General features: G+C 46.4%; 10 protein-coding genes across 10 annotated transcripts; 5 read left to right on the top strand and 5 right to left on the bottom strand.

Annotated features, from left to right (window-relative positions):
* Window positions 1–84: 84 nt before the first annotated feature.
* On the bottom strand, window positions 85–2428 carry N7517_010967 (putative pentafunctional AROM polypeptide; the record flags this gene model as incomplete). Its single annotated transcript, XM_056728690.1, has 2 exons — window positions 85–294; window positions 356–2428. 2 exons carry the CDS (start codon window positions 2426–2428, stop codon window positions 85–87), a joined length of 2283 nt encoding a protein of 760 aa, XP_056574505.1.
* A 210-nt stretch (window positions 2429–2638) lies between these two features.
* Window positions 2639–4673, top strand: N7517_010968 (Zn(II)2Cys6 transcription factor; the record flags this gene model as incomplete). The annotated part of the gene is made up of 2 exons (XM_056728691.1): window positions 2639–4527; window positions 4580–4673. 2 exons carry the CDS (start codon window positions 2639–2641, stop codon window positions 4671–4673), a joined length of 1983 nt encoding a protein of 660 aa, XP_056574506.1.
* A 154-nt stretch (window positions 4674–4827) lies between these two features.
* N7517_010969 (uncharacterized protein) lies at window positions 4828–6082 on the bottom strand (the record flags this gene model as incomplete). The annotated part of the gene is made up of 2 exons (XM_056728692.1): window positions 4828–5682; window positions 5747–6082. The coding sequence occupies 2 exons, from the start codon at window positions 6080–6082 to the stop codon at window positions 4828–4830; spliced, it is 1191 nt and encodes a 396-aa protein (XP_056574507.1).
* A 1701-nt stretch (window positions 6083–7783) lies between these two features.
* Window positions 7784–8565, top strand: N7517_010970 (uncharacterized protein; the record flags this gene model as incomplete). Its single annotated transcript, XM_056728693.1, has 3 exons — window positions 7784–7900; window positions 7956–8084; window positions 8140–8565. The coding sequence occupies 3 exons, from the start codon at window positions 7784–7786 to the stop codon at window positions 8563–8565; spliced, it is 672 nt and encodes a 223-aa protein (XP_056574508.1).
* Window positions 8566–8844: 279 nt separating this feature from the next.
* Window positions 8845–10017, bottom strand: N7517_010971 (SDR family oxidoreductase; the record flags this gene model as incomplete). The annotated part of the gene is made up of 5 exons (XM_056728694.1): window positions 8845–8877; window positions 8933–9041; window positions 9092–9147; window positions 9203–9512; window positions 9578–10017. The coding sequence occupies 5 exons, from the start codon at window positions 10015–10017 to the stop codon at window positions 8845–8847; spliced, it is 948 nt and encodes a 315-aa protein (XP_056574509.1).
* A 1297-nt stretch (window positions 10018–11314) lies between these two features.
* N7517_010972 (uncharacterized protein) lies at window positions 11315–12598 on the top strand (the record flags this gene model as incomplete). The annotated part of the gene is made up of 1 exon (XM_056728695.1): window positions 11315–12598. The coding sequence occupies one exon, from the start codon at window positions 11315–11317 to the stop codon at window positions 12596–12598; it is 1284 nt and encodes a 427-aa protein (XP_056574510.1).
* A 729-nt stretch (window positions 12599–13327) lies between these two features.
* On the top strand, window positions 13328–14062 carry N7517_010973 (bZIP transcription factor; the record flags this gene model as incomplete). The annotated part of the gene is made up of 1 exon (XM_056728696.1): window positions 13328–14062. The coding sequence occupies one exon, from the start codon at window positions 13328–13330 to the stop codon at window positions 14060–14062; it is 735 nt and encodes a 244-aa protein (XP_056574511.1).
* A 339-nt stretch (window positions 14063–14401) lies between these two features.
* On the bottom strand, window positions 14402–15743 carry N7517_010974 (arsenic resistance protein; the record flags this gene model as incomplete). Its single annotated transcript, XM_056728697.1, has 4 exons — window positions 14402–15058; window positions 15118–15204; window positions 15260–15402; window positions 15455–15743. 4 exons carry the CDS (start codon window positions 15741–15743, stop codon window positions 14402–14404), a joined length of 1176 nt encoding a protein of 391 aa, XP_056574512.1.
* Window positions 15744–16531: 788 nt separating this feature from the next.
* On the bottom strand, window positions 16532–17560 carry N7517_010975 (uncharacterized protein; the record flags this gene model as incomplete). The annotated part of the gene is made up of 3 exons (XM_056728698.1): window positions 16532–16846; window positions 17000–17463; window positions 17515–17560. The coding sequence occupies 3 exons, from the start codon at window positions 17558–17560 to the stop codon at window positions 16532–16534; spliced, it is 825 nt and encodes a 274-aa protein (XP_056574513.1).
* Window positions 17561–19005: 1445 nt separating this feature from the next.
* Window positions 19006–20918, top strand: N7517_010976 (uncharacterized protein; the record flags this gene model as incomplete). Its single annotated transcript, XM_056728699.1, has 2 exons — window positions 19006–19615; window positions 19672–20918. The coding sequence occupies 2 exons, from the start codon at window positions 19006–19008 to the stop codon at window positions 20916–20918; spliced, it is 1857 nt and encodes a 618-aa protein (XP_056574514.1).
* Between the last annotated feature and the right edge of the window lie 674 nt (window positions 20919–21592).

Below are 21592 nucleotides of genomic sequence, written 5' to 3' on the forward strand. Positions count from 1 at the left end.
GTTATTAACTGACGAATTTTGTGTAATTATTGGGTGTGTCAAGCGACCAGCGAATTGATCAAGACTCTAACAGTAAATGGGAAATCAACTCATATAGAAATACCCTTTTTTGATAGCCTCTTCTTGAACAGCTCGTCGCATGACGTGCACAGGAGCTGGCCTCTGGGTAAAGAGCTCGTATTGAGTAATGCCCTGTTTGACAAGAACCTTCAATCCATCGACAATGACCCACCCTTTCATTGACCACGGAGTCATCTGCTCCATCAACGAGGTCTTTGATGGACCGTAGCCAACCTAAAAAGAGTATTAGTTGCCTGATGCGATTAGGGCAGAGCCCTGGAGAGACACAGCTTACCTCAACGAATACTCCTCCCGTTCGGCTTCCAAGCCAGGAGTCAGAGACTTGAAAGATGACAGGCAACTGAGTGCCAACATGCCTCCCAGGAATGCATGAAATCACGATTGTTGGAAGACGAAAATCCGATGGCCAGGGGTTCTCCTTTGACTGAAGGACTTCCAAATTAAAGATATTGTCCCCCTTGGATCTCGCCCATTTCTTATAGTAATGGGCCAGATTTTGTGCGTTCGAAAGAGTTCTGTTGTAAACAAATATCTGTCGAACTCCTAATTGATAACAAGCATACACAGCAGCATGAGCCATCCCACCAGCGCCTATGATCAGAGCCGTACTGCCACCTCGAATGGCGTTTGCTGGAGACAGGTGACTGTGAACGCAATCTTTGATTCCGATGTAGTCCGTGTTGTATCCACGGTAAAATGGAGTTCTCACTCCGTTTGGCTGAACCTTGTGCTCCAGTACCACAGTGTTTACTGCATTGATGTCTCTTGCATCGGGACTGATCTCGTCGAGCAAGGGCAAAACATCGTTTTTGAATGGCAGGGAAATGATCAAACCACCAAGTAAGTCCTCAAAAGATGGCGCTCTCAACATGACTTCAATTTCGCGGAAGCTTTGGACCTCATTGTAGTCATACATATAGGGGAGACCACATGATGCGTAGGCTGCATTGTGCATTGCTGGTGACAGACTATGACGGAGATCTTGACCCACGATCTTGAATAATTTATTAGGACGTAGAGACAAAGAGTTTAGCGCATGCTGCATGTCTCGTAAAGAGAGTATAGGGTCGTGACCAGGTCTGACCCGTATCGGAGATAAAGTCGGGTTCAAGAGTATGGAAGCTCGCTCGTCGGGGTCGGAATTGTATGCAATAACTGGAATATTGAGGGCGTGTGTCAACATTTGGCGAAATGCAACACACGTAAGTGCATCTTCTGCAACTGCATGTTGACCGATGATGCGAAGAGCATCGAACCCCGGGTCTTCCAGCCACATCCGAAGGTTAGGGATTTCGGAGGGTGACATTTCAACTCCTAGCGGACCCTTTTGGTGATATAGGGCAATCATTTTGGAATGACCTTTCGTGGCGTAAATTCGGCGAACCATTTCTTTGTTTTGGAGCACACAAGTGAAAGCATCAGGTGCTATCCGTAGTGCTACCGTTTCCAAAAATTCGAAGTAGCCTGTCGAGTCTTTCTCTGGATCCATTTGTGCATCAATAATTATTGGAATGCGGGTGTGCTCCCTTAGAAGCGCCACATAGCCTGATAGTACAGCCAATATCTTATCACAACTGTATTGCGCATGGCACAATGTGAGATAAATGGCATCAGCGCCTGCATCTAAACATTCTGTGTCTAGATCCGTCTCAAGCTGCTCCACGCACAAATCAAGTGCGTATGTATGAGTTGCAGAAAGAGGATCTGCAGAAAAAAGCTGCTTGTGTGGAGTGCCGAATATGCGATGTAGAAAGGCAAGAAAGATACGTTCAACCTCCTTCAATTTGAGTGGTGCGTATATCTGATTGTCGGCCAGTGGACTTGACTCTTGCGGGATGTTGAAAAAATCAAAGTTGGAACATGACTCAAAGAAGGCATTCTCAATTTCAAAGATATGGTCAAATGTATCAGGGTTGATTTCAATGCAATTTTGAAGGTCTGCTTTGCGTCTCCGCACATACACAATGGGATGGTGCTGTGCAAAGGTCCCCAATAACTGTCGCTGAGCCGGACTGCCTGCGAACCCAAGACCAGCAATGACACAACCAGTTTGATATCTTGTGAGAATATGTCGAGACAACTCTATTTCTACCTCGCGATATCGCTTGAATCCATGTTGCGCAATAAACCCTTGAGGCGAATACTGAAACTGGTCCCGGAAGAAGGCATCGAAGTCAATCAAGCGTCGACGAAGAGCAACGGAGGCAATGAGTCCCAGTGTTTTCTTGCCGGCTCCAAAAGAACCAAGTAGCAAGATGGTAGCATCGGCGCTGTATCGTCGGGAGCTGGGACCTTCGGGGTGTGGACCAGGTGTACTTGAGGGAGGTGGTAGCTGTGCTGTCGACATATTCACTGCCAATATGAACACCTTAAATGAAATCAGCCTTTCTGCTTTTCTCCCCCCATGAAGCCATTTGTTCACTCGAAAATGAGGAAGTCGTCGCCCTGTTGGGTTTCGGCTAAATCAACGCCGATCACGTGATACAGCAAACGACATCAGTTTGAAGGACCACGAGAGCTCGAGAACCAATGGTGTTTATTTTATTTTCGAGCACATATGCCTAGCCAGCGACCTTCCAAGCGACAACGCATTTTTCGGGCATGCGACCAATGCCGCCGGCGAAAGTCCAAGTGTGACGGAGGACAGCCTGCTTGCTCAATCTGCCGCACGGCAAATCGTACTTGCAGTTATCAAAATGGCGGTGGACGACGAGGCTTGCCCCCTGGATATGTTCGTAGCTTGGAGATGGTCCTTGGGCTTGTTTTGCAGAATGTCCCAAACAGCGAGAAAACAGTGCATGATCTTTTGACTAAGTCGCGAAACAACAATCACTTCCTTGCCAGAGATCCCGCAATCATCTGGCGACAGTCTCAACTGGCCAAAGATTTGTCCAAATTGATTGACCATGATTCTCAAGAAGTCTCCACAATGACCGTTCCTGATGAATCTGAATGGGACACACTAGAGATGATCAACACACCAGGCGTCGTTAATGCTGGCACTGAGCCTGCAACCTCGGGGACGAATAAACCGGCCTTGCAGCAACGAATTCAAACGATTGGGACAGGCCAGATGGACTATGCTTATCTACCTTTTCCAAGCGATACACTCAGCATGCTGGAAAATTATTTCACATATACACACTGCTGGTTCCCGATTCTAGAGCGCCGTGATCTATTTCGGACAATGCATACTAGTCTTGGACCAGAAGCCAGCCTAGGTCATGATTCAAGCTTAGTTCTTTGGGCAGTGGTGGCTTACGAATCAGCTGCGAAAGATGACCCAGACCCAAGGCAGCCAGGTCCTTTGCAGATACAACAATCGATCTATGCACGAGCCATGACAAATTCGACACATCTGGAACTAGGACACATACAAACAGTCATTGTCCTTGCCCTACTGCAGCTGAAGCTAGGGGATATAAAAAATTCGTGGAGGCTTGCTGGTCAGGCTTCCAGAATGTTGGCGACTTTGCCTATGACTTCTAGGAACAACCGATATCATAATACTTTCCATGGATGTATCTTCCTTGACAACATTTTGTCTGCGGTCTTGAGCAAAACACCTTGCATGTCGTTAGAAGAGCAACAGGAAGAAGGGCCTATCAGTGAAGACAACATAGAAGAATGGGATGTATGGTCGGTATCTCTACCAGCTTCAGAAGGATGTCGAAACACACCCAAAGGACCCTTGCGGGCGTTGAGCATCTTTAATAACATCAGTAAGCTCATGAATTACTTGGCTCGAATATTTGATACGTCGACCAATATGCTGCGCGCAGATGAGCGCGGGTTGTCAGCCAATCTGCAAGCCGTTGGATCCCTACAGAATATATTTGTTGAGAAGTACCCGCATACCGGAGGCTCAGAGTCCAACACCCCTCCATTACTCACCTTGCATCTCACATCCTTCTTTGTGATGCTGGAGTCCTTGAAAAGAAGCCTAGCGCTCGACATGGGCGAAAAGGCGTTGGTTGTCAACCTCGTCCGATCGAGTGTGAATTTGTTGGACAAATATCTGGAGATAACTGGAGCATTACAAATATCACCATTATTGTCTTGTTTTGCTTTACAATGCCAGCAGTGCTTTAATATGGTTCATCCCGATCCTAACTCTGGCGAAAGACAGGCTTTGGAAAACCGACTTTGTCCGTACCTGCAGAGTTTGGAGGCCGGGACGGGAAGTCTCCAGAGATCGATTAACCTGCGATCTGCAAGAGCCGAGAATGCTCGAATGGACCCTCCTTACAATGGATTCGTCCAGTCATCCGATTTGCATGTGTTGGAAACGCGACCTGAAAATTCCATCATTGCTCCCCCAGCGAATCCCGCTGCTGACTCTTGTGTTATTTCGGCTTTTCAATCACCGGCCGGGGTCACAATTGCAGACGATGAGGGATTTGATGCCCTGTTTGAGGAAATGGTCACCTCCATTCCGATAAACAGGTATGTGTCCTTTTTCTCGAATATCCTATAACTATATACTGACTTTGTCTAGGCAACAACCTCTTTTCGCTCAAAATTTAGGCTTCTACGCTGGAAACTTGGATAAAGACTTCCTAGAGCAACTTCAACAGCCAGCGGACGGCTGACCTCATGAAGCCTTCGTTGTAAATGTTTAACCATAAAATGACGGCCCACCGAAATGATGTTCATTTCTTCAATGCGACTAAAAAGCAAAACTCGGTATCATAAAAAGGTGGAATATATGCAGCCAAAACAAATCCAAGCCTACTCGCCAGCATTTCATGCCAACGACGTAGCAAGGGAAAGCCAACCCAGACTAGTTGTCGCTACTTCGAGGCCCTTGGTATCCTTTTGCGGGGGATAACTGGCGCGAGCCAACCTCGACAACTGAACCGCGAGCAAATGCTCCCTGAAATACAAGTCCAAGCCACCGACCATGTGAATACTGTGATCAGCGCCGTTACCCCCCTTCTTCTCTCCCCAGCACAGCTTGGGGCCAACAATTTCATCTTCCATCTTGCCTGTCCTACTTCCACTCTTAGCCCACACACGCTTAGTCTCATACAAAGTCTCCCAAGGAATACCAAAGCTCCCAAACATCCCACTCTCCTTCTTACCCTCTGCCGCTGCACTCTTCCAAACGAAATTGCGTCCTCCGTACTCAAATCGTCGCGGCGACCAATCCTTTCGCTGCATCTCTCCATCCGGAATCTCGGTTATTGCGCCCATGTCGGGGATCGTCCGTGTGATCATCCGGAAAGTGCCTCCTTTCATCTTCTGCAATTTCACACTCGTTGCTCCGATTTGGGGTAAGAATTCACCGGCGCGTCGGAGAACCGTCTCGACGATCGGTACTTCGTTGCTCCAGACAAATTGAAGGGCGTATACGACATGTGTGTTTGTCGAGTCTTTGACGAAAAACCAATATGAGCGCATACCTAGGCTGACAAGCTCTGAGGAATGCGTGATCCGGTAAGTGATCGTAGGCGCTGATGGGGACAGTGTCAGCGAGAAGAAGGGGCGTTGTGAGGTGTCGGTATTCAGGAATGGGCGGATGTGGTCTGGAGCTGTGCTGATATCCTTTGTAGATTTACCGGGATCACCTCCGCGGAAAGTATTAAGATCCCTACGGATCTGAAAGTCGAGAAGTATCAGTGATCCGGAAGAGGTGCGCCACGCCCCCAAGGTTGTGGCTTACCTGGGTCAATGACCAAGTCTTTCCGTCCTCGTCTTCCAACTCCTCCATCGCATCCAAAATCGTCGGAGGCAATATTATTCCATCGAAACTGCCCTTGCGCTTTAGGTCTTCAAGATAGGCCAGACGTTCTCGATGAACTTGGACCTGTCGCTCAAACATTTTTCTGTTGATTTTGAGGACATTTCCTTTCTTGTATATTTTAGTTGCTTCGTCCAAAACAGTTATGGCGGTCTGGTAGATTTTGATAGCTTCATCATAGTCGCCCTTGCGTTCCAAAATGAAGGGCATAGCGGCCAGCTTATAGACCTTATTGTTGACATCGATCTTTTCTGCCATTTCTGCGATAGGAAAATTGTTGATTGATGCGGAAAAGGGGTATCTGGTAGTAGTGATCCTTTTTGCTCTTGAGATGATTTTAGTAGACCTTTGCGGGGATGGTTCAGATAGCGCTCCTTTATAGAGAATCGAAGAAATCGGAGCTTGTCTTTGTATTTTATGCCAAGGTAGAAATCCGCCTTGCCAAGGGGTTACAATGCATAAAGTTGAGCCTATATAGGAGCTGTTTGGGTTTAGCCGTTGTCGCGAACGACTGTACTCGAATCAGGTTGCAGCGTGGGCATCCTTCGGAAGAGATAACTTGGAAGTTGGATGGGAAAGGATCACCTGCAGCATCAGCCACAATGGCAGGCTGTCTCAAACGCCGTATGCACTTGGCTGAGATACGCATGGTTGGCTCGTGAAGAAAAGGACACTAGCTAATCGCTTAGCATTACTCTGTTTGAAGCTTGGCAATTGGCTTCAGCCAACCACCCTGCTAGCTTAGCGGGTATCCGTGGATAGATGCTTCGGGGCACAAGACTATCAAGCAAGGCATCTTGGTTGTCGCGTCTTGGAGTCAAATTTCCAAAAGATTGTGTTTGAGGAACTTGGGGCCAAATTAAAGGAGGGGATTGTAGTTTCGAGGGAGCCATCCATGGGCGAGCAGGATATTTTTATAAAACAAAAGGAGCTCTGATAGACTAGAGGACGCAGCGATAGGGATGGCCATATGAAATTAACATATTAGATCAGTCTATTGTCTGGATATCTTCATGAGAACCCATGTTTAGGAGGTCTTGACGGAACATGAATCACGCATAGGGTACGCAATATGTACCCTCACAAAGAAATGAAGACCTTATGTGATAAAAAGGCCCCACACTGCAAATAACCTCCAGGGCTTGTAAGCTTGGGATATTCCAAGGGTAAGTGCCAAAATGGCAAAATGGCAATATGAAGTTTTATCAAAAAGGAAGAGAAAATTGGTCATTAAAACCCGGGACAGAACGGGGAATTGAGGCTGAGGGCAGTCCCGGCTAGGCGGTCCACTAAGGGACTAGCGTGGAAATTTTTCAAAGGGTTTTAAGGTTGCCTTTGTTGACTTTAACACCGCCATACCTACTTCGTACTCCGTACCTATTACTCACTTGGGCACATCTTGGGTTAGGATATTTCAGCATCTTTGAATATATTCACACAGCATGTTTTTACGCAGGAAAAGAGACCATGTACATAGTAACTGGCAAATATCTGGCAAATCTGGCTAAAACCACAAGATCCAGATCCCCACAAAAAAATCTTATGTTGCGATTCAAGTTTGGTTGAAATCCGGAGTTTGATATATCCGACTTTTTAGGGGGCAATAGAGCTATTTTTGCAAATCGCTAAGGGGTTCAAGTGACCCGATTGGGTATAGTGGTATAACTTTCAAGAAACTAGACTACGCTAGCACCTAAACAGGCTAGAGCCCATCTCTTAGTCCTTTAAAATACAAAGGAAGAGCCAATAGAAAACCTCCGCTTCGACGCGATTCATGCATTATCCCAAATGGCTTAGACTGGGCTTGGAACCTAAACATGCAAAGACCCTGAAATCACTTCCAAGGTTCTTATATGAAGGCGCTGTCCGCTCTATCTTTTCCTCTTGTCATCTTTTCACAGTTTCCATTCCTGTCGCTCGTTTGACTACATACACCCACATTCGTTAACTACATACAACATGCGTATCCAATCTTTCCTTTTGGCCGGTGCCACTGCCGCCATCGCTGCCGAGACAGTCTCTCTTTTCCTACTTGGCTTCGATCAGCAACCGCTTGAGGGCAAGGTCATTGGCACTGTAAGCACAACCATTCTATTAATTTACCATAAAAACCCAACTAATATTATCCCAGACCGGCTCCATGACCAAATATCTCATCAACTGTGCTGCTGGCTCTGACTCCACCGAATGCGGCCTCCCCCTTCTGGCATCACCATCGCCCAAGGCTCTTCAACTTTCAGTCTGGGATACAGTGGGGAACGTATGTGAGTATATCCAGCCCTACAAAGAATCCACTTCTACCCCACAAGTCGTAGCTGATCATTTCCCTAAACAGGACCGTCGTTGAGAGCTGCAAGTATGATTCCGTAAGCGTGACCTGCGCCGCAAGCCTCGACGAGGAGGGCCTAACCACCTCCATCACCACCACCGTCGCCCTCAGCGAAATCCCCGGTGGCGGCGCTTTGTTGCCTGTTACGATCACCGGAACTGGAACGGAAAAGGCTGCCGCCACTACTGGTGCCTCCGTCTCGGCTTCTACCGCTGCCTCGACTACCGGTGGCACTTTGACCACCTCCGCTTCGACTACTGGTGGTACTAGCACTGGCGAGTCCTCGGATAGCAGCAGTGCTGCTGCCACCAGCCAGACTGAGTCTGGCAACGCTGCTATGCCCATGATTACTGGAAACGCGCGCTGGGCTGCCGGTGGTGTTGCAGCTGCCTTGGCTCTTGCCGCTCTCTGATCATCTGGACATTTTTTGAAATGAGGTTGGATGTGAATGATCATGGCTCGGTTAAAGTCGCTCTGCCTCATTGAAAAACATGTACTCTCTCATGTATACTATGCAATATACGAAGCGTGATAAATTTTCGTTACTTTAGACTTCTCGACCTAATCTGAATCTATATTGTTCGCGATCGAATATGTACTTCGTATCTATGCCGCACGACGTGCGACCTCGGAACATGTACACCGAGCGCTATAAACATCTAAATCTTCATTCTGATTCGTGGCGTATAAGTTATGACTTGCGGTGCAAGATACCAGCCGCAGCCTGTAAAATAGTCAGTACCTGTTCACAGGAAGATACAACCGCAAAATAAACTTACTTGGTGGTTGGGGAAGACCAGGGTATCGGCGATCACAACATTCTCACGACGACCAGCGGAAAAGACAACAATCTCAGCGATGTCGTCACCAGTCAATGGCTCGACGCCCCTGCAAGTGGTTAGTTATGCTCCTTATTTCGGTTATTTGGGATGACTTACTTGTAGACAGCATCAGCCTTGGACTTGTCTCCGTTGAATCGCACAACAGAGAACTCCTAATCCTGGGTATTAGCATCAAATCACGACTATAAATGTATGCGATAACCATACCGTCTCAACTTGACCAGGATCGATTTCAATAACACGAATTCTCGTGGCGATGAGCTCCTTTCTCATCGCATCAGTGAAGGAGCGGACAGCAGCCTTGGTGGCGCAGTAAATGCTACCGCCCGAGTAAGGCTCGCGACCAGCGATGCTGCCAATGTTAATAATATCACCACGGCCACCGTCAGAGCGCTTCTTGAAGATGGGCAGGATGGCCTGAGTCATGTTAATGAGACCGGTGACGTTGGTGTCAAACATGACCTTGATATCCTCGGCAGCGATCTCAGGTGCCTGTGCAACACCCTTGACCAAACCACTGCATAGTAGATGTCAGTATCGATCGTGCATATCGATTAGTTTGGCTTGATGTCGATGACTCACGCATTGTTGACAAGGACGTCAATATCCCTGAACTCCTCTGGCAGGGAGGAAACAAAGTTGTTGATTTCCTCTGGGTTGCTGACATCCAGCTTGACAGGAAGAACCTGAACACCATCGCCAACCTCCTGCTTGATCTCCGCTGCGACCTCCTTCAATGTATCGATACGGCGCGCGGTGATAATCAACTTCAGGTTCTTGGGCGACGTGCGGGCGAACTCCTTGGCAGTGCTCTTTCCAATGCCAGATGAGGCACCGGTAACGATGATAGTCTTGCCTTCGAGGCGCTTTGCCATTGCGGAAGCCATGGTGCGTCGGAGAGAAGTTTGGTAGGCCGTGAGAGGGAAGGGGTGGGGGTTTGCGGAGAGGGGTGAGGGTGTAAAGGGGTGTAAGAGTTGTCGAAAGTGTCCAATTGATCTGATGGAAGCTCGCAAATAGGTCATGGATCGGAATTTCAAGGAGAACAAAGTGCAGAAGCCAAAATAAATAGAATAATCACGAGCTGTGCGGGGGACTCTGGCGTCATATCGTGTTATGTAATCACATACAACGCGGCAAGAAGGCCGGTTCCTTATCTCGAATTGGGGCTACGACCACAAGGGAAATTTTACTCGCCGTGCAGAAAGTTAATCAGCCATTATTATGTACCAAGTAGGTTATTCAGACCCTATATAGGAATATTAGCCGGAGCTTTAGGTTGTTGCATCTTATCTACTATTGTTATCTCGTATAGGACACTATGCACACAAGAGCACAACGGAGTCATAATCTCGGTTCTTAACCCTTAAATCCTTAGGAAAATACATAACGTAAATGAAACTCAATTACGGAGTACTTACTATCAACTTCAGTAAAAATGATAGATATCAAGCACACTGGAAGGAAGAGAATGTCTCGACGTATGCACACGATATATTATATTCATAACGAGGTTTCGTAGCACATCGGCTCAACAAGACTTGCATTGTATGGCTCTTCATGTTTTCCTTTAGCTAGTTTAAAATTTGAGAAAAATCAATATTATGCTTATACTGTTTATGTACCTTTTGTATGAGGTTGCCGTACAAAAGATACCTGATCCTTACAATTTGCAGACCTCATCAGCACAGCTTCGCTGAGTTGGCATGATTATTCGGAGGCAATGCAAATAATGGAGTTTGTCTCTGAATTTATGTTATATTCTTTGTATATACCTTGGGATGACCAAACTGAGAGACAAACCCTCTTGTCTCATTGACATTGCTCAAAGAAATTGTTTCTCTTTGAAGCCCTAACTGGGGTGGTCATCTTCAACTTGACAAAGGGCTAAGTGCACTAGTGTAATAACCAACGCAAGACTCGTTGTACCTTACAAAGATCAGATGAATGCCATTGTCTATATTTCCTCGGAGGACATCGATTAATAGTTCTAAAAGCTAGTCACTGCCCCCGATGAATCTATTAAATAGCTTTGAGGAGTCCCATCTAGCAGTGTATAGCAAACACTGGTTCGCACTTTCCTTCGAACTGTTTTGCGATCTTTTTATTCAGACAGAAAGAGCAAGAGCAAGAGCAAGGAAGCGCGTTCCTTCTATATTCAGCACAACACGAACATCACGGTAACCTATCACCTCTTGCTAGATACAAGCTTGTCTACCTTCTAACATTTGCTTCACATAAACATCTATCAATTGCTATAGCATACCATCGATCCCGAGATTTGCAAAAGAATCTATCAGATATCACGAGAATAGCATCAAAATGACTTCTCCATCTAAGGTTTGCTATATGCCTCTAAGCACTTTGTCTAAGCGTGATAGAAACTTACATGAATGTTCTTCAACCCAGACCGCTCCCTTTGACGAGCTACTTCGCCGGTGCAATTTTAATTGGGCCGAAGACGCAGAGGAAGAGGCTAGAGCTAATGGCAATCTGCCAATGGCCGCTGCACCAAAGCCTCTTGATTGCTCCTTGCCTAAGGCCAAGTGGTACAATGAACCCTTCCCAACTCGCAACTATGTGCCTGCTCCCCGATTCAAGTCATCCGTTTCAACCATCAATGAAGAGATCTGGGATGAGCTGTGGGGCTGTGCTGATGGATCTACGGATGCAACCTCAAGCTTTGACGAACTCCAGACCGACTCCGATGAGTCCAACAGTACAGCTTCGAGTTATGAGGTGGCTCTCCCCAAGGACGAGTTTCGCCGTGAGCATTTAACCCCCAATGCGGAATCCGAGACATATTCGGTTGCACAGCAAGATGTGGATATCATCTTTTCTGATCGCCAAGCGTGGGTCGAAGTCGACGAGGAGATTCATCACTTTAACTGGCTGGGGGTACGAGTTTACACCCACTGTGCCACTTCCCCATCTGACTCGCTTGCCATCATCTTGGCAAACCCCAAGAGTCCTCAGGGAGGTGCTAGCTTGAGAATCCAACTACTTCTGAGCCGAGCAGCCCAGTACATAGACCCGGTTCTCGTACTTCTCGATGACACTGACGATAGCTTGTTCGACCTCCGGGGGTCGGAGCTTGTCCGTGCCTCAACCGGACGCGCTTTCAAGTTCTACTCGCCACATGGAAGATGGTTGGAAGATCCCAAGGATACGAGTGAAGAAACAACCACAGACTTCGGCAATGTGCGGACCTACGACGCCTCAGATGTGGCCATTGGAAATGGTTTCGTGGAGTCTAGTGCCATTCGATCGGTGTCCCAGTGGTCAGAGGCTCGGTATGAAGCCTGCGATGACTCTGGAGAAGGTCTACATCCGCGGAGGATGACTTGGGAGCGGAAACCTTCGCCATTGAGTCAATGCGAATCAATTTTGCCAGAGATCACCCCCGAGTCACCACAGCCAGAGACCATCAATCAGGCAAAGAAGCCACCTCGCAAGATCACAACCTGTGTTATCTCCGCACCACCTGAGGAATATTTCTCTTTCCCCACTCCAGTCTTTCGTCCTAGGGGGGTGAGGCGAGCACTTGCAAAGGCTCGACGGGGACTTGGATCTATGCTCACATCATTGAAGCGCAAGTTGAGGTAGGCACGTGTCTATTTTCTCCCTGATCACATCTTCTGCGCTTTGCTCTTGGTTTCTTTGTGGTTTGAATTGCTTGATTTGACTTTAAGTTTATTTCGGATTTACTTTGCATTGGATTCACTTTGATTTTCGGTCATTGTATCCTTTGTGTGAGACTAGACTGATCTTACATTCTGCTTTTTTGGGGGGCTGGACTCCTATCTACCGGGTTGCGTTTAGCAATGATATTTGACACTTCTTGGCGATTAAATCTGACACTCTTAAAGATGCGGTTGTTCTCAACTTATCTTTCATTTCTGATGTCTACCAGCTTCCTTTTGTCCTACTTTCATATCTCCGTGAACACCAAAGGATCATCATTGATTTCCCTCAGCTAGAATGAGTTATTAATTTACTATTCATTTATTCCCTATTTAGATTGTTTGTCAGGGCACTTTTGTAGTGATTATACAAATCCAATTGGGGTAAAGTATCTGTTCATTTTACTAACCAGACACAATGCACTTTTTTTTTTACGTATTGTTAGTATCTAATAGTAGTTAAGAAACGTCCCTGACATTCGATAATAATAGCTATTGATTGATGGACGGTTAAGTAGAAGCTTGGTGATGAGGTAGTACCCAGATGACGAAATGACGCCACTGAATCTTAACCTGAACCATATCTCCAGACCACAGGAATTCACTCGTATGCTCCCGCAACTTGGTTTCATTTTTATTTCTAAGAGCGAGTATGAAGATAAAGAAAACTGAAGGTGTGAATGATGGTCCCACGACATCATCCGCTCGAATCCGCGAAAATCAGCGGCGTTCGCGCCAGCGGCGCAAGGAGTACATTCAGCACCTCGAGCAACGATTGTCATCATTTGAAAGGCTTGGAGTAGAGGCCACACAAGAAGTACAAAAAGCAGGAAGAAAGGTTGCAGTGGAAAATGGTCTACTCCGGTCCCTGTTGAATCTCCATGGCGTCACAGAACCCCAAATTGAACAATACTTGCAATCACAACGAAGGTCAACAAGCTCTCCTCTATCCCAGAATCCACCAGTGGTCTCCCAAATATCAGCAACGTCCCGTTTGCGGGCGATACCAAGTGAGGCTCTTCCAGATTACAAATCTTCGCCGGCAGCTCCACCTCCTCCAGACATCAAAGATCCACCGCCTGAGGTTAAGCCTGTTGGGACTAGATCTCCACAAAAGGGAGACATGATAATGCATACGGATACTTCAAATGTTCAGGAATCCAGCGAAGAGCAAGAATCTGCCACAACTGAAAGTGTCTCCGAACCACAGCAGTTAGATCGCGTTCAGGATAAAGGACAATATACATCGTGTGAAGACGCAGCGAAAATGGTCGCAAGTATACGAAATTATCCAGACTCTCGTGATGTGCGATCTGACCTTGGATGCGCTTCGGAATCGAATTGCATGGTGAAGAACATGTCGATTTTCGACGTACTGGACAAGTGATAGACGTCACCTTGGGGCTTTTACAGTCCATATTCGTCTTGTGGATTTGAATTACTACGTGGCCCTTTCACGTCAGATTATCAATGCTGCTTATGTTTTCAAATCCGAAATAATAGTAGTGCGGAATCGAATATTCTGATCAACCCATACACCGGGAACGCTATATGTCTAACATAAAGTCGGGAATTATTGAACGACATTGATAATTAAGTGTAGTATCTTCCAATAACCAGGCGTCCATATGCTTCCGTATTGGCCCCTTCACTTCAATTTAGCCTCGCAGTTCCGAATTTGTAAAAATTCGCAATACATGAATAAATATTTCCATTGCCTTTCGCTTCAATCCTTCCAGCCAGCCCGCTTGGCAATAATTTTGACAACATAGACAAGACCAAGCAGTACCGGAACCTCAATCAACGGCCCGACAGTGGATGCAAGTGCCTGATTGCTGTCCGCACCAAACGTTGCGACAGCCACAGCAATGGCAAGCTCGAAATTGTTGCTGGCTGCGGTGAAGCTTTGGGTAGCAGCCAACTTATAACCAAACCCGAGCTTGTAAGTAACAAGAAGAGTGATAAAGAAGACGACGATAAAATAAACGAGGAGCGGAGCGGCGACTCGAACCACCGATACAATTTGGTGAACCACCTGATGGCCCTGAGATGCGAATAACACGAGGATCGTGAAGAGAAGCCCAATAAGTGAGAATGGACCAGCCCACTTCAGGAAAACCTGGTCGTACCAAAGTGGACTAGCGATCTTTCGGAGGGCGATCCGGGTGATGATTGCGGCACCCAAGGGGATACCGAGGAAGACTGCCACACTTTGGGCGGCGGTAGAATACGATAATGTAACTTCGCTATCCGAGTGGCTGATGACTTGAATGAAGAAAATGGCCATGGGAGCGAAAAGCACCATCTGCAGCAGTGAATTGACTGCAACAAGAATGGCGCAATATTCGCCGTCGCCGCCAGCGAGACCGGTCCAGATGAGAACCTATTTGCAGAAATATGTTAGTATGACTCGAGTAAAATATAGAAAGAAGGGTAGCCTACCATAGCGATACATCTGGCTAATCCGACGAGAATCAAGCCCTCCCGAAGTTCTGGCTCGTCCGGCAGGAAAGCCCATGCTAGTGCCAGCTGGAAGATAGGATGTTAGCATGCATCATTATAACGAGAGTCAGATAATTCTTACCATCAAGAAAGGAGCAACAATCCAATTGACGAAGATGCTGAACGCAATCTGAGTCCAGACCTTACGCTCTCGGAAGACATGGTGTAAAGATTCGTACCGCACTTTGCAAAGAATAGGATACATCATGACCAAGAGACCGATCGCTTGAAATGGTTAGCCGACGCCTACTTTAGTCGGGTTTTCATGTGCACATACCGATTGGAATAGACACTCCAACGAATTTCCCCTTTTGCAGGGCAGGACCCGTATTCTCGACAAAATTTCCCAGGATGATTCCGATAGCCATGGCAAGGAAGATCCATACGGCCAGAAAACGATCTAACCAGCCGAGACCTTTGAAGGCTGATTCTTTGGCCGTGTCCGCTTCTGGACCTTGCTTTTCGACATCCTGAATTGGAGGAATCGGTGGCGGGTTTTCTAATGTTGTGTTATGATATTGCGGCTCTGTAGCGGGCAGAACTGCCTGAGGAAATGGTGGGGTCATCTCTCTGTACAGGTTTTGTTCTCGATAAAAATATTGAAGAAGTATTAAATGCACAACAAGTTGTTTGTGGGAAAGCCCCGATCAATCGGAGTTGACTACAATATATATAGTTCTTACCCAAGGGCCAAATTAAGCGTCAGTAGTTAATTCAGGAACTATATTTCGGTAGCCAATCAAACCAGAGGAGTGACACTTTCCTACTCTCGACCAATTATCACCAAGCAGTGACATACTGGCAACGCTCTAACAAAGCCCCATGTCATGTAAGGTTCCGATGTAAGGTTCCGAGGCTCCAGACTTTCCACAGATTTCTCTTAACTTTATCAAATTAGTAAGACCAATGGGGGCCTAAGTATCCAATTGAAGAGTTGCAATCTGGACGCAATCCGTGGTTGACAAATAGACAAGCTGAGGTCAAATTGACATTCCAAGGTGCCGTTCAGCCTTATTCACACCCGTGGACAATAAAGATACATTATTCTCGTTCTAAATTTCGACCAATCAGAGTCTTCGAATGACATACAGATTGTTCTAACAAGGTGGCACTGGTATGTGGTTGTGTAGCATTATCTGTGGATATCAATTCAATTTTGCCCCCTATTGGACAAATAGCTACTTCTGACCCACAACCGTCACCACAGGTATCTAGTTTTTACTACCTACACTTTATTGTATAGCTCTATGCTTTCTACTGGCAATGTGTTAATGTAGATAATTGGAATGGTCCTATGGAGTACACCATACAAATAGCGGTATGTTGGTAGTACTGTAAATACACCCCCATCCCTTCAAAACAGACAAAACAAAAACCACAAAACAGGTACTGGAGCGACTCTGACTTCAACTGCGCCGGTAATATCTTTGATATCTTCAAAGACATCATTTATCCGGGAGAAGTAGGTTGTGCCCTGCCGCTCGTCACCTCCGGTCAATATACCGAAAACTTTGCCGTCTATTCTTGTTATCCAAGCACCAGAGTCTCCGTGTCCTGCGAATGGAAAGGAAGTCTCAGGAGTTGCCGACTTATAAACCCATGTGATAACGACATGGTATCCTGGTCCTTCCTTGCTTTTAAGCCGTGGTAGACAGAAGCTGTCATACCACTAGATCGCCCGGACTTGTAAAGTTGTAACTCATCGAGAACATTCGCAATCGAACTAGTATAATATCGAGGGTTTGTCGGTTGGTTGCTGTATTGGAACCCCCAAAAACTCCTGAATTAGCCTGAGAAAGGGCACAGATAACATCCGACTTACATTGTTGCCAGAGACGTGATCTTCATGCATTTGCCGGTGGATTCTATTGCTCGACTTTTGAATCAGAGCCCAGTCAACGGACACTCGACGCTTATCTCCATCGAGTCGGGTGCGATTCATGCCACTTCCGGCAACGACATGTCCGAGGTAGTGTGATCCATTGTGGAGCATTTTCGCATATGCGTCCCCTTCCTTTTCTAAATTTCGAATACACTCCAGTGTAGCCTGATACGAATACCTGTCAGAATCTGGTAGCCATCCATTATCTCCCTTGTCAATCTCGGCCTTTGAGGTATAGAAAGAAGCATCTTTCACACCTCTAATTGACTGGTTCAGTGACTCGATCGTGGCCCTTAGATCTTGGGGGGCGGCTGGGTGGTCGATTCGGAGAATGCGTTTGGCGACATCAAGAAACAAAGCATTGTCGTTCATTGTCAGGGGGTGTCTCTCCCATCTCTCAAGTGCTATAATGACAATGTGAGCTTAAGTTCTGTACATGAAATGGAGCCACTCACCCCTTTCAGCATCGGGACTCCGAACATAGCGATCTCGCTGATACATTTTGGGCGGGTAGACGCAGTGAAAGCAGGCAAGAGCATGTATTCCAATGCTTTTGGTCTTCGAATTGGAGTTGCACAAAGCCACTTAAGGTGGAACAGCCTGCTGAGATTTTATGGATTCCAATACTCACGCCAGAGTACACTGATCTAGTGGTAGCCTCAAGTGGAATGGGCGCTCACTTGTGAGAAGGAAGATGTAGGTGCAACTGACGAAGACGACATTGCGAAAATTTCAACATTTGAAGATAAATGAATCTAGAGTGATGAAGAAGTTGGCGCAGAGCTGGCATAATAGGGGCTAAATCAGGAAGGATAATTGAACCGGAAGACGGAAGGTTCAAGATGATTAAAGGAAAGGCTCCGATCCGAAATTAGGAAATCTAAATTTATATTGCAGAACCATGAACCTTAGGTCCTGCCTATTCGGTGCTATATTTGGCCTTTTCTATCTTTCACTTTCCTCTCACCTTTCTCTCACTATTATTATATTAACGAAAGCATACGTATTTCATTATACCCGTAGTAGTAATCCTAGACACAGGCGTTCTTATTGCAGAATTTGACAAATGCAAAATTCTACCTTGACTTTCTAGTAGTCTTTTGAGAAGTCTTTTGAGGAGTCTTCTTGGATATTTCCTTATCTATCCGGTTTTATAGATATTTATTATCTTAATTAGTGCTATAGTTTATTAAAGAATAAGAATACTTAGCTCTAAAATATAGAAATACAGAAAGCATTAGATCTAGGCCCAGCTATACGGGGTTTTGCCAGCTAAAATACTGGTTGTCGTGATAGTCCCTAAAAACCCTCGTACAGGCCACAGAAACCATTTTAGCGAAGAGAACAGATAATAGATCATACTTGAGATCCTTTTGACTTTCTGATATTTATTTTAATTTCCCATGTAGGCTTCCCTAGCTCCGCGCATTCCCGAGATCTCTTTGACTGCGAGGAAGTTGAACTTATAGAGAAGCGTGCGAATACAAACTATCTACATCTAGAAAGAAGCAAAAGGAGCCAATAGTTATATGTAGTTATGTAGATGAGCCTTGGAGAAATCTTCGGGTGACCAAGCATCAGTAATAGCCCCAGGGCTGGATCCTCAGAGAATCTCAATAATCGGTATGTCACTAGTTATGACTTTTCATTGGTTCTATCACTGGCATTTCATCACACTATGGAGACCATGTCACTAGTTATGGCTTCCATGGTTCGTCAAGCTGAATAATTTGGCATGTCACTAGTTAATTGCAATTGGTTTGCCACCAGATACGCTTACATTTCCTACCCGACGGGTCCACTGTTCGTCCTTGAGTAGTATAGAGGCTGTAAATATATATATTCCTTAGTTCTCCTCTTCCCTAGAGATATTATCTATCAAGAATACATACCAAGACTACAGCACTACAACCCACAAAGACATTCAAATGACTTCACAGCCTATCATGTCTCCCGACAATAATACTACCATGGCACCTATTTCATCAGCATTGAAGATGGTACATTATGACACCACCGCTGAGGCGTCCATATGGGTGAATTCCTTTAACACAATATTATCGAACGGCAATCACTCCGATCTATCAACGCTTTTCACCGGGGAGGGTTTCTGGCGCGACCACTTAGCCCTCTCCTGGGACTTCCACACCTTGCAAGGTCGCGAAAAGATAAGGCAGTTTCTCGAGGCCCATACGGATGTCAATGGTCGATGCCAATTGCACGATATTCATCTGGATGTGTCTTCTGCCCTTAGATCCCCTCGCAAGACGCACCTTGACGCCCATGGACAAGTACCTGGGATCGAAGCCTTCATTTTGATTAACACTTCGGTCGGTACAGGCCGAGGTGTTTTGCGGCTCGCTCATGAAAATGGGGAGTGGAAGGCTTTCAGTCTCTACACCAGCCTGCGAAACGTGAATGGCTTCGAAGAGATGATCTATGATCGTCGACCCAAGGGTGTGAAACATGGGAGCACCGGCCCCCGTCAGAACTGGTCGGAGCGCCGGAAGATTGAGTCCGAATTCGAAGAGGCTGAACCCGCCGTCGTCATAGTCGGTAAGTGAAATTAATGGCCCGTGTTATCTATTTTTACCCGCTAACTCATCCTTTAGGTGCTGGCCAAGCTGGGCTCGGTCTCGCGGCACGGCTGAAGATGATGGGAATTGATGCACTGTTGATCGATGCGGAGAATCGACTTGGAGATAATTGGCGATCGAGATATCGTCACCTCGTTCTCCACGATCCAGTGTGGTACAACCACTTGCCCTACATCAACTTCCCTCCAAACTGGCCCAAGTTCACGCCGAAGGATAAACTCGGTGATTTCTTTGAGTCCTATGCAAGCTTACTCGAATTGAATTTCTGGTGTAAAACCCAGATCAAAGAAACCACGTGGAATGAAACCAGTCGCTCGTGGTCTGTCAAGGTCAGGCGGACACGAGACGATGGCAGTGAGGAGGATCGTCTGTTACATCCTCGTCATCTGGTTCAAGCCACAGGACATTCGGGTAAGATGAATTCCCCATGGGATCTGAAGGGTCTCTCTTCTTTCAAGGGAGACCGAATCTGTCATTCGTCTGAATTCAAAGGAGCCACCCCTGTCGGCAATGGCAAGACTGCCGTGGTTGTTGGTTCATGCAGTTCCGGTCATGATATCGCCCAGGACTTCTATGAGAATGGATACCAAGTTACTATGCTCCAACGCTCATCCACTGTTGTTGTCTCTCCGGAGGCAATCACAGATGTCGCCTTGGCCGGACTGTACGAAGAGAATGGCCCACCGGTTGATGATGCAGATCTGCTTCTCTGGTCAACACCTACACCTGTTTTCCAAGAGCTCCACAAAGATGTTGCCAGACGCCAGAATGAACATGATCGAGTGCTGTTAGACGGATTGAAACAGGCTGGTTTCTCCCTCGACCCGGGTCCGAACAATGCGGGGATGGTCTTCAAGTATTTCAAAACTGGCGGAGGGTTTTACGTGAATACTGGAGCATCCCAGCTCATTATTGACGGCAAGATTAAGGTGAAGCAGGGGCAGGAGATAGAGGAGGTGTTGCCCCATGGTGTTCGCCTGCAAGATGGAACAGAACTTCCTGCCGATGAAATTGTGTTTGCAACAGGATATAAGGATATGCGGACGCAAACTCGTGATATTTTTGGCGATGCAGTTGCCGACCAGGTCAAGGATGTCTGGGGTCTTGATGAGGAAGGAGAGATAAAAACTATGTGGAGGAACAGCGGCCATCCTGGATTCTGGTTTATGGGGGGTAATCTGGCTCTCTGTCGGTATTATTCGAGGCTTCTGGCCCTCCAAATTGTAGCCAGCGAGAGTCAACTCTCCCAGAACAGGGGGTGAGGAGTTGCTTTGGAAGAGTGTTAATTTTTGTGTGAAACCTATATGTAACTTCTCGTTATGTTCTTGTTAATCAAAAGTGTGTGTGAAAGATGATAGACTCGAGCCAAGTGTCAAGAGGCCTAATGTCGGCTAGTTCATTCTCCCTTCAAATTACGTACGTAGACTCCGGACTTAGACCCTCCTAGTTACAAATGACCATTACATATCTGCTTATGTTCTATTTGAAAAGATTTCGCGTGATTCGAGCGAATGTGTATGACAATTCTGGGGGCTTCTTGCCTTCGGCACTGTCAATTTTCATTAACCCAGGGTGTTGACTACCGTCAATTCAATCGGAAAATCGATTACAAAATGAGAGCTCTTTTAGTGTGGGCATAAGTATACAAAACTGCTAGTTCAAAACGCTGAAGTACTGTAGATTTTATTCACCAATGCATGTCCGATGCAATGTAGCAGAATCAACGCGGACTTCAATCATACGCCACCGTTTCCAAATTGTGTATACGAAAACACCTGCTTTTGATAGAAATGCTATAGTATGATGGGAAAGGTCTCACTCGGGTCTTGTGAGTCTTCTACGAGTCTTCTATATGATTGTGGTCGCAACTGGTAGCCACATCCTCAACATCTTCTACCCAATTGAATTCACATCGCCAAAGTAGCTCCTAGAGGAC

Source organism: Penicillium concentricum (genome assembly GCF_028827145.1).
Source record: "Penicillium concentricum strain IBT 3081 chromosome Unknown utg000006l_segment0_segment0, whole genome shotgun sequence".
In the NCBI taxonomy this organism is placed as follows: domain Eukaryota; kingdom Fungi; phylum Ascomycota; class Eurotiomycetes; order Eurotiales; family Aspergillaceae; genus Penicillium; species Penicillium concentricum.